The 11,991-nt window shown below is 47.5% G+C and overlaps 1 protein-coding gene across 2 annotated transcripts; it reads right to left on the bottom strand.

The window, feature by feature from the left end:
* Nucleotides 1–438: 438 nt before the first annotated feature.
* On the bottom strand, nt 439–6,811 carry fam83c (family with sequence similarity 83 member C). Of its 2 annotated transcripts, XM_061291198.1 has the most exons (6): nt 6,059–6,811; nt 5,560–5,727; nt 5,344–5,468; nt 3,214–3,441; nt 1,398–2,235; nt 439–1,319 (listed from the first exon to the last, which is right to left on the bottom strand). In XM_061291198.1, the coding sequence occupies exons 1-5, from the start codon at nt 6,611–6,613 to the stop codon at nt 1,407–1,409; spliced, it is 1,905 nt and encodes a 634-aa protein (XP_061147182.1). In that variant the 5' UTR covers nt 6,614–6,811; the 3' UTR covers nt 439–1,319; nt 1,398–1,406. The 2 variants fall into 2 exon arrangements, with proteins under 2 accessions (XP_061147182.1, XP_061147181.1); XM_061291197.1 differs by having other exon boundaries at nt 439–2,235.
* Nucleotides 6,812–11,991: the final 5,180 nt, after the last annotated feature.

Raw genomic sequence — 11,991 nt, 5'->3', positions numbered from 1 at the left:
ATGTCTTTTCTTGGTTTACGGGCTTGTTGACAGAGAGCAGGAAGTGGACTCTCTGGTGTGAGGGAAGCAGCTTGTGCAAGAGCTAAAAAAAAAACTAACCCAAAACAAAAGGCCATCTTGTGCGGGGGTCCCTAGGGTCATGCTGCACTCAAAGAGGAAAGGAGCTGGCGGCCGATGCAGCGGCCTCTGGAAACTGCGCGTCAAAACCCTGCTGCGGGAACCCCACATGAATCCCTGCAGGTTGCTCACCAACATTTAGACAGCCCTTATGGCCTAGTTGTGGCCTCAGTTCTGACATCAAACTGTTAAAATTTGTGCTCTGTCTTGCCTCTGATGGGGCTCTTTGAGTATACTCACAAAGAGCAACATGGCTGTCTGTCTGATCAACAAAGTATATGTTCACTCGACATATTCAACAAAATTCAATCTGGCCAAACATTTTAATTAGGGGGAAAGTTATTTTATTGCGTTCACCAACAAATTCTTCTTCTTTGAACATCATCTCCAAAGTAGAGACTCCAGTGGAGCCAAACTGTCCGCATGCGGCCGCCTCGTGCCGAGGTGTCCTCGCGCCACATGCAGCGCCTTGTGGCCCTCGCTGGCTAACTTTGTTTTTGGCCTCAGTGCGTGTCATGGTGTGGACGCTGCTTCTTCTCCACCGGTTTGGAAATGAGATTATAGCAGAAGACCGGGACACCCTTTTGACATGAGCCCCAAAAAAAACCACATCCAAAATGCTTTTGAAGAACCAAGCACGAATATATGTCAGAAGCGTTGAGCAATGGCAGCGGGCGTTTGTGGCGCCAATGCTCAGCGTCGACTGACTGGCAGTCAAGGCGAGAGAATTTGTTTCCTGCAAAGAAAAAAACAATCCAACAAAAATACACTCCCCTTTATACACAGTAAAGACACCAGCACGCTTGCGGGTCTGTTCCCAAACAGCCGCTTGTTGACGATGTGGCCTCCATTCCGGCTGGACGCCCTTTCGACGCCGTCCAACGCGAGGTGCCCACAGAGTGGTCAAAGCGGATCTCTTCGGAATTTGAAAACTCGGGCTGGCGTCGGACTCGAGCCCATTGTGGCTTTTTAGCGGTTGCAACAAATTTTGAGCACAGGGGTCTGGGCAGGCAATGGCTGCGCCTCCAAAACATTTGCGTGCGCGTTCGAAAGAGCCTTCAGCATGTGCCCAGTGTCCAGCGTAGCCCCTGCCAGTCAAACCAAGTGCCCAGCCAGTACACATCTGCTTCCAAGTGTGTTTGCGAGCGTCCGAACGTGCTCCGCCTTCATCTTTTCGTGCCAGGTGAGCCGCGTTTCCGGTCCTGCCCGAATAAATGGCGTTGTTTTTTTTTTGCTTGTTTTTTATCTTTGGCGGGGTGTTTTGAGCACGCTGGACTCACCTCGGTATGTCACTGGGAGCTCTTGAGCTCAAAGCGACTGTACACTTGCTTTGTCTTCATCTTGTTGTACTGGTTGACCAGATCTAGCTTGCTGTGGCCCAGCGTCATGCGCTTCTGGTCCTGCCTGGTGATTTGGTCATGCCCGGCCGTTGGGTCCTGTTGGGCACTTTGCTCTGCTTTGCTGTTTTTGTCTTGGTCGAGGTTCTGGTCCTGCCTGGAGACTTGGAGCAATGGGGGCGGGGGAGCCTGCTGGCTCTCTGACTCGTTCTGCGAGAGGTCGGGCCCCCCCCACACCACCGTGCCATGAGGCGAGGCTGACCTGGCCAAGTGGTCCTTGCCCGACGGCGGCAGGAAGAAGTCAGACAATTTGTGGAGGAGCTGATTGGACGAGCTCCTCTGCTTGGCGCCCAGTTTGGGTTCCGGCACCACCAGCGGCGGCGGCGTGCGGCTCCGGTGCAGGCGAGGTGGCGGCGACGTGGCGTGGAACAGGTTGACTTTGTGCTCGTACAGGCCCAGAGCCTGGAACTTGGAAGGTACACCTCCCCGGGGGGCCCACATGATGTCGGCCGGGTTGCCTTTGGTTCGCTCAAGCCCGTAGGCTGGAGTGCGGCGCTCCAAGAGTGGACTCTGGTTGATCATGGCCCCGTTAGAGGAGGGGCGCAATGGAGCCAGGTTTTGGAGCCGTCGCTCCAGACCGAGGTGAGAGCACAGCGGGTCGCCTTTATCCGGGCCTTGGGTCACCTTGTACACAGGGTTGGAGATCAGGCCGGGCGCCGCCTTCACGCTGGACAAGCTACTGCCGGACTGGCTGCTGGAGTTGTCGGAACTGGGCCGTTGCCTGTAGGTGACAACCAGAACGGCCCAATGGTGAGATAAGAAAACAAACAGAAAGAAAACAGACACATTGGAGACATTAGGAATGTATTTGCACCACCGCGTTGCCGCGCAAGGCTCATGTTTGCTTTTCATCGTGCCGTTGTCGCCTTGATCAGTGGTCCCCAACCACCGGGCCGCGGACCGGCACCGGTCCGTGGGTCACTTGGTACCGGGCCGCCAAGCGGCACAGAAAAAAAACATTATCGACTATCAATTAATTCAGGTCAAGACACTCGTCCTGGTCACGTGACATGTTTCCCCAGTCGAGTCCGCAAAGGTAATATGTGGCGACAGGCTAACTAACCAGGCAATGACGCATTCAAAACTGCTTCAACACATGGAGACCAAGCATCCTGCAATAAAAGACAAACCTTAATCACTTCGGGTGTCATTGTCTCCGACTACGTCTAGATGGGACTGGCTCGTTTCTGAGAAACAAACTCAGTGCTCCCACTAATTCAACGTAATGATGAGTTTTATTTTTGTCATTTGTACTTGTTTTTATGTCAGTCGTATCATTTTATTTCATCGTATTTCTATATTTATTATAAATGTATTATTTATTTATTTATATAAATGTATTATTTATTTATATAAATGTCGGTCCGCGAAAATATTTCTGGCATGTAACCGGTCCGTGGCGCAAAAAAGGTTGGGGACCACTGGCCTTGATGACAAACGCGGCCAATTTGAGTATGAGGTCACCTTGTTGGGAGATTACACTGTCAAAACACATGCAGCGGTAATGTGCGCAGAAGTGGACACTGCGGGGAACGCCACCATGGTCAGCTTCACACATCCTGAACAATCAAATTTGGGCCCAAGGTAAAGCCGTGTCGTGCCATCCCGGGCACCGCAGCAGTGTCCGACAAGCCCTTTGCATAGGAACGTGCCTTTGGGCACCACGTCGCTTTAATGCGCCATGAGGTAGCGTGCGTACCTGTCTGAAAGCAGATCAGCCTTGATGAGCGGCATGAAGCCCGTCACCGTGAGTGGCGTTGAGTATGGCGGGAAGTATGGAAGCCCCTCGTCGTCATCATTGTGGAAGGACTCGATGATCTGAGAGTCGGCATACAAGCAGCGGAATTCGCGGTCGAAACTCTCCGTGATGCGGCCCGAGAAATGAATCACCATGTTGCTGTGGACCTGGGCCGACAGCCACGTGAAGCTGTGCGCACGCGCGCACACAAAGACTTTCAGTCAAGTCACTTTGTTCACACCAATGCATACATATAGACACCTAGAAACAGACGGGCACATCCCTTGGCATTCCTACTATTGACATATGCAGCCAAACTCTTGAGCAAGATCATTGTTGCAGGCCAGTTTTAATTGGTTTGAAGTGAAACCCCCCCCCCCTTTTTGCGATCTCAGTCCAAAAAGAACAAAATATGCTCCCAATTCTGATCGCCCACGAACGGAATGCTGGTTTAGCACAGACATAAAAAGACGTCCTTTGCGTGTACAGTTATCGTGTTTGACTTGATTAGCGAGCAAGCGAGCAGCCGCATTTGCCTGTCGCCGGTGTTCATCCAAAGCCCGCGCAACCGGAATGACAACTTTTCACTTTCACCTGAGCCTGAATAATTCCGGTGAATCGTTTTGTGGGTCGCCAGCCGAGGCAAACAAAACGGAGACAACGCTTAGACCGTGTTTGATGTCCTGACGGCTTTTGAGGCGGCACAGCCCCCGACGCATTTCGACTCTCGGGTAGCGTTTGCCATTTGGTGGCGTCGCCGCCTCCGCCGTGGTTCCAAATGCCTGGTTCTGGAGGTGAAAATGAGCTTTAGCTGTGGACGCATGCAAAGAAAACAAGCGTGACATCACATTCATCACGAAGCGCTCAAACATGGAGCGCTCTCGGCTTTCAAACGAGCACAAATGTCGATGGAACCTCGATATCTTTTGACTTTGATAAGACGCTTTGAAAAGAAGCTGTTCTCTCGCCGGGCTCCTTTCTTTGCTGTTTGTTAGTTTGACTTTAACGCCATTGCCATGGTTCTGCCTTGGGCTCACCCCATCAACCGTTTCACTCTTTGAGCATGGCGAGGGCACCGGTCGCTCGGGTCGCTCGAGGCAACTCGCGCCGGCCACGCCAGCCAGCCCTTACCAGCTGGCCACGCCAACAAGAGAGCACGGGCCTTGCCGATATGACAGCAAAGTGTTGACATTATCAAGGTGCGTCGAGGATGTGAAAGCGATCAGTAGACACACCCAGCCGGCAAGCTTGGAATTCCTAGGGCAGGCCGACCGGGAGGTGGAGCCTCGCCCTTCATTCCAGCCGACAGTCCTCGCTGTCCTCCGGCAGTGCGCGGCTCACCGGGACGTTGCCACTCTGAGTGAGCGGCGCTTGCGCCAACCCCTGAGGCGCAAACATTCACAGGAGGGCAAGGAAAAACTCAAAACTCCAGCTAGGGGAAATGAGAAACCTTGAGAAGAGACGACAGAGGGACCCTCCCATCTGTGGTCTCTTCTCAAGGTTTCTCATTTCCCCTAGCTGGAGTTTTGAGTCTTTCCTTGCCCTCCTGGGAGTTTAAGATCAGGGGATGTTTGAGAATATTTGTCGTTTTTCACATGTCCTGAGTGTTGTTAGTCACCTAAATGTTGAACAGAGGCTGTAATGTACTGAAGTCAAATTCCTTGTTTAGCACGCTCAAACATAGCGAATAAAAAAACTCTTGAATCTTGAATTTGCTCCTAGCACCGCTTGCGAGATTGGCTTCAACCCCATCTGTCGTTTCAGATAGATCTTGGGAAGCAGCTTCCGCAATATCTGCCCACTAACGAAGTGATGACTCCCAACGCAATAGAGCCATTTGGTCGCCGTATTGAGGAAAACATAAGGATGAATCTGGGATGCATCGTTGGCATTTCGCAAAGGAGGAGATGAAGGCGCGGTGCCGAAGTGACGCCAACGTTGTTGTTTGTTGGCGTCTTTTCAGCCGAGCTCCAAGCCGCGCAAGTCATTGAGGACACCGTTGGGACTCCGCATGAAGGGACGCCAAGAGGAAGCACTCCTCTTCAGAAGGTGTGTTTGCCACTGACATTTGAAAGCTGGCGTCTGTCTTACCTGTAGGATCCAGCAATGACCTCTTCACAGTCGATGATCATGAACTTCTCCAGGACCTGGCCACTGAACTTCCTGCCGCTCTTTGTGCAGTATGTGTCGCCGTACACGCTGCGGATGCGCATGTTCTGCCGGAGCCAGAGAAGTGGCGAGTCAGCAAGGAAGCACCAGGCGCCACGTGGGTCAGGCACCTCGCGGGCCTGGCTCGGGGACACTTACGCTCATGTTGACGCCGTGCACATCCAAAAAGGAGCACATGTCGGTGAAAAGGTGAAGATTCTTGTGGTCCAGCAGGATGTACACGGCAACTTTGCGCTTGCTGGACGCTTCCATCAGGTCACACAGCAAATCCACGTCGCTGAACTCGTCCATGACCAGTGCGATCACCTGCAAGGCATGGGAGAAGAAGCGAGGGCCGTTGCCAGAGAAAGCAAAGAAGAGTCCACTCAATAACTGGCTTTTTCTGCAGCAAGTCGCCTGTTTTGAGGAGCACTTGATGTGGAAACATAATGTGGCGTATTCGCACGATCTGCTATTTGACAATTTGAGGGGCAACCTACCCCATTAGATTTTCATTACTGGATTTTTCATTGCAGCTTAAATGAGTATGACAGTTGTAATGTGCTGCTGTGCTTTTTTTTGTCTCTCTATATTTGCGTGAGTCTCGATCTAGCTTTATCTACTTTTTTTAACGCTCTTTGTGCGTGTACGCGCGTACCTTCTTTGCCTTGTTGATGAGCGAGCGTATTCTGTCTTTGACGTTGACTGTCTTGTCCCTCTGGAAATAGATCTGCGTTTCCGAGGGCCCGTACCTGAGCGGGGCGTCCGGCCAGCCGAGCTCCAGGACCGGCGGCTCGTCGTCGGTCATTGTCGGGAAGTAAGTCCCAGAGGTGAGGTCCGACGCGACGTCATCGCCAACCTCGCTTTCGCCGGCCTCGGGATGGTCCTCCGCCGCCGGGCCGGTGCCGTTCCCAGGACCGGTCCCGCTCCCGGCCGCCGTGCTGTCGCTACCCGGGACCCGGTGACACGTAATGTACTGGATTTCGGCTTGGGACAGGAAGCTGAGCTCCCGTTCCTCGGTGAGGACGCGGCGGTACTCGCGCTCGCCGTGCTCGAGCAGCGCGTCGGTAGCCAGGCGGGCGGCCTCGTTGTGGCTGAGCTCCAGCGAGGACACCTGGCGCCACGGACTCTTGAGCTCCTCCAGGCGGGCCGCCAGCTTGCCGAGGGGCTTGCGACCTCCGGTAGCTGGACGGAGACTCTCCGACGAACTCATGGCTGGCCACTACGCAAACTTTCATTCGACTTCTCCCCAAGTTGGAGTCGAGAAAGGGTCGTGGCGTCAACGAGGAAAAGCGCAAGAATTGGAAGTAAGTGACGTTAGTGACTTCCCGGTCGCTCGCTGTGTGGCTCGGCAGGTTTCCGGATCACCTGTCGATGTCCCGCAGGCGCCCGATCCCTGCCCCTTTCCGGACGTCACTTCCGCTGGCGGCGAGCGCGCCTGCTTGGGACTTTGAGAATAAAAAGCTAGCCCACAGAGCGCTTCCCCTTTCCGCCAAATTTGAGCACTTTTCCAGGCGGATTGTTCCTTCTCATCGCACTGACATCGACTGAATACAGTACACGGATGAGTTCTAAAATATATACCGCACCACAATGATGGCCTCCTTTCATTGGTCCTTGACACTTCTAATTATGTCCTGATTGTTATAAGATATAAGATTAAAATAATAATAAATTAAATACAAATGAACACGTTTGTTTATTATTGTTATCGAGAAGGGTGATATTGGTGTTTGTGACTGCAGTAAACAGGCCAGGTTTTATCATGTCAGGTTTTAATCCAAATTAAATCATTCTCCATCTTTATCTTCATTACTTCATAATCACAAAATAATAATCCAAAGTCTTTTTGTTGTTTGCGACCACTGACCACTGAGTTATTTTATTTTATTTTATTTTATTTTATTTTATTTTATTTTATTTTATTTTATTTTATTTTATTTTATTTTATTTTATTTTATCTTATTTTATTTTATTTTATTTTATTTTATTTTATTTTATTTTATTTTAATATTTTTTATTTATTTATTTATTTATTTATTTATTTATTTATTTATTTATTTATTTATTTATTTATTTATTTATTTATTTATTTATTTGCCTGTGCAGCGTCACTTGCAGCGTCTCTAATTTTAGCGTCGCCTTAGTCCTTGGTGTGTGGACATTTGAATGAGGAAGTGTCTGTCACTGATTATCTTGCAAACGGACACCTGTGTGCGCCTGAACTGGGAAGGGATGGAGGAGACACGCTCGCAACCGATCATGAGCGCCGGCTCATGTGCGCGTTCATTTCTGTGGCTCGCTCTGGGGCGCGCAGGTCCCCGCGACAGTGCCAGCGGGCCACTTATTATTGATTTTATGACAATGCTTCGGGCCATTCAAAATTTAGACGCGGGCTGCATTTGGCCCGCAGGCCGGACTTTTGTCATGCCTGCCCTAATGCAGTCTGTGCATTCGCTCAACCAGATAAGGAAGAGGACCATCAAGAAGATTATCAAGTTCATCCACATCTATCTCCGTCAGAGTAACTGCAACTTGGAACAGCCGCTGAAGCGCAAACCGTCCAAATCCTTCGATTGCAGGAATTGTTTGGATTTCTGTTGCCTTTGGTGAAAGCAGACTGGTAAGCCTTTGTGTTGGATCACAAGGAACATTTGCAAACATCTGCTTTGGCAGTGGAAAACAATAACTCGAGTGGGACCTGAACCCATTTCAAAAACATTGCCGAGCTTTGATCACTCTCGTGTGAGATTGCGCAATTGCGCGGCGGTTTTGCAATTACTGAACGTGAAACGAACAGCTTACGTCTAGGTAATTAACAGTTCTCGTGGGGAAAATAGATTTGGAAGAAACTCAAATGCAAACTCCAATTGCACCAGTGGAATGCAATAAAGGACTCAATTCTAAAAATATTCAGTAGCGAGAGCCCTAGGAAGGAGCTCAACATGATTTGGGTTTCAAAGCAGGGCAAGGTTTCTCAATAAGGCTTAATGGTAAAAGCCATTCCCTTCCATTCGGAAATTTAAATGGTGTCGCCCCCTCCCTCCACCCACCCCCATAGTACAAAAAACTCCACCGCTCCAAGTCCGTCTTCAGAATGTGATCCGACGATAATGATGTCACTGGCTGCTGCTCCTTGATTCAATATTGAGTCAAGTATCACATAAAGGATGTTGACTTAAAAACATAAGCATATACGACAAAGCCAGGGCCGCATGGGCAAATGACATTTGGGTGGGGGCCCCTCCCGCCTCGAATCCGGCCCAGCCTCCTTCAACAGTCGGGACTCGTTTTTGACCTCGGACATTAGACGCGACTTCATTTTGAAATCCAGTTCATTGTTGCTTGCTTCCTCTTTCCGGGAGCAGTGCGCGGCGTGTTGTGTTGTGAGCAAAGCAGGCACGTGAAAGGGAAGCCGACAATTACGCGGCTCCTGGGCTGGTGCTATGGCTAGTGTCCAAGAAGACGAGGAAGTTCGCTTCCCTTTGGGCTTCAAGTCATTCGCTTGGAAGCACTTTGTAATTTCCTAAATAAAGAGTTTGCAGTACCTTGTTGATTTTGCGTATGAATTGTTATAAATCAGGATATTGTTCTATATCGATCGTAGAGCACTATATCGTGATGTATCGTGAATGAATCACAGCAGGCTTTAAGATATCGGCAAATATTGTATCGTGCATCTGTGTATCGATATGATATTGTATCGTGACAAAACCCGCGATTTACACCCCTAGTAACTTGTGTCCACTAGAAGTCCCTGTTTAACCAAGGTTAACAACTAGGGGTGTAACGATACATCGATACACATCGATTAATCGATATTATGCTCTACGATTTATTGGCATCGATGCTAAAGGTAAACATCGATTTATATCGCCGTGTTTGACCTCGCACATTAGACGCGACTTTATTTTGAAATCCAGTTCATTGTTGCTTGCTTCCTCTTCCGGGAGCAGGGAGCAGTGCGCGGCGTTGTTGTGTTGTGAGCAGAGCAGGCACGTGAAAGGGGAGTCGACAACTAGTACGCGGCTCCTGGGCTGGTGCTATGGCTAGTGTCCAAAAAGACGAGGAAATTTGCTCCCCTTTAGGCTTCAAGTCATTCGTTTGGAAGCACTTTGGATTCCAAAGAAAAGATGGCTCAACGGACAAGACACGTGCAGTTTGTAAATCCTGCCATGCGGTGATCAAATATTCAGGGAGCACAAATCTCGCCGCACATTTAAAGAAAAAACACGACATCAAAGTTAAGTGTTAAAGTAAGCAATTTGTATACTACAATACTCTTGTAATTTCCTAAATAAAGAGTTTGCAGTACCTTGTGGATTTTGCGTATGAATTGTTATAAATCAGGATATTGTTCTATATTTTTTATTAAAAAAAAATATATATCGATCGTAGAGCACTATATCGCGATATATCGTGATTGAATCGCAGCAGGCTTTAAGATATCGGCAAATATCGTATCGAAGTTCTTTATATCGATATTATATCGTATCGTGACAAAACCCGCGATTTACACCCCTATTAACAACAGAACGTCACAGCTACATCTGTTACACATACACCCACACACAGACACACACGCACACACACGTTTAATACTTATATTTTCAATATTTAGACAATATTTTCTGTTATTTATCCTATTAAAGTATTATTTACATGTTTGAAACTATTATTTAATGTTCTAATAATAACATACGCACTTAAATGTTTTCATACACCTTTATTGACACACAAAAAATGCACAGATGAGAGGTGCACTTCACGGATTTCACTTATCGCGGGGTGGTTTTGGAACCAATTATCCGCGATAAACGATATATATAATCAATACGGGCTTAAAGTGCAGACTGTCAGCTGTAATTTGAGAGTAGTATTCACATCCAAATTGGAGCAAGGGTTCATGAAATACAATTCTTTAATACCGGCAGGAGACCCTGTGGACAACCCAGGACACGCTGGAGAGACTATATCTCAGCTGGCCTGGGAACATCTTGGGATCCCCCGGGATGAGCTGGACGAAGTGGCTGGGGAGAGGGAAGTCTGGGAGTCCCTCCTAAAGCTGCTGCCCCCGCGACCTGACAATGGATGGATGGATGGATGGATGGATGGATGGATGGATGGATGGATGGATGGATGGATGGATGGATGGATGGATGGATGGATGGATGGATGGATGGATGGATGGAATTCACATTCAAAATAAACCTTCTAAATTGAGGAATTATGGCACGAAAGTTGCCCACATGCCAGCAGAGTGTCCACACAATTGCAGTACGTACACTTGTACCTTTTTATTAAAAAAGTTATTATAATAATAAGTTCTAAAAACATATTTACAGTATTGTACCATGTTATGATTTTTTTTTATCATAAGAGTTTTAAAAACATATTTACTAGGGGTGTAACGATTCATCGATACACATCGATTAATCGATATAATGCTCTACGATTTATTGGCATCGATGCTAAACGTAAACATCGATTTATATCGCCGTGTTTGACCTCGGACATTAGACGCGACTTTATTTTGAAATCTAGTTCATTGTTGCTTGCTTCCTCTTTCCGGGAGCAGGGAGCAGTGCGCGGCGTTGTGTTGTGAGCAGAGCAGGCACGTGAAAGGGGAGTCGACAACTAGTACGCGGCTCCTGGGCTGGTGCTATGGCTAGTGTCCAAAAAGACGAGGAAATTTGCTCCCCTTTAGGCTTCAAGTCATTCGTTTGGAAGCACTTTGGATTCCAAAGAAAAGATGGCTCAACGGACAAGACACGTGCAGTTTGTAAATCCTGCCATGCGGTGATCAAATATTCAGGGAGCACAAATCTCGCCGCACATTTAAAGAAAAAACACGACATCAAAGTTCAGTGTTAAAATACGCACTTTGTATACTACAATACTCTTGTAATTTCCTAAATAAAGAGTTTGCAGTACCTTGTTGATTTTGCGTATGAATTGTTATAAATCAGGATATTGTTCTATATTTTTTATTTAAAAAAAAGCAATCGATCGTAGAGCACTATATCGTGATATATCGTGAATGGATCGCAGCAGGCTTTAAGATATCGGCAAATATCGTATTGTAGTTCTTTGTATCGATATAACATCGTATCGTGACAAAACCCGCGATTTACACCCCTGATATTTACATATGTACACTTGTACCTTGGTATAAAATGTTATTATAATAAAAGAGTTCTAAAAACATATTTACGGTGGTATACTTAGCTACATATACATATGTCTCTCACACACACGCACACACACACACACACACACACACGTATCATATTACTCATATCATATCATCATCATATCACCTTTTACTTATATTATTTATACATTATTTTCTTCATTTACACTACGTATTAAAGTCAAAGTCAGCTTTATTGTCAATCCCTTCATATGTCAAGACACACAAAGAAACCGAAATTCCGTTTCCTCCATCCCACGGTGACGAGACACAGTACACGATAAACATACAAGTAGACTTTTAGTAGTAAAATAAAAACAAGCAGGCACAAACAATAACTAATAAATAATAAATAAATACAATGAGTGATGAATAAATAATAAACAAATAACCCAATA

This window comes from Syngnathus typhle, linkage group LG11 (assembly GCF_033458585.1).
Source record: "Syngnathus typhle isolate RoL2023-S1 ecotype Sweden linkage group LG11, RoL_Styp_1.0, whole genome shotgun sequence".
NCBI lineage: Eukaryota > Metazoa > Chordata > Actinopteri > Syngnathiformes > Syngnathidae > Syngnathus > Syngnathus typhle.
This window is presented reverse-complemented; position numbering and strand designations above follow the sequence as displayed.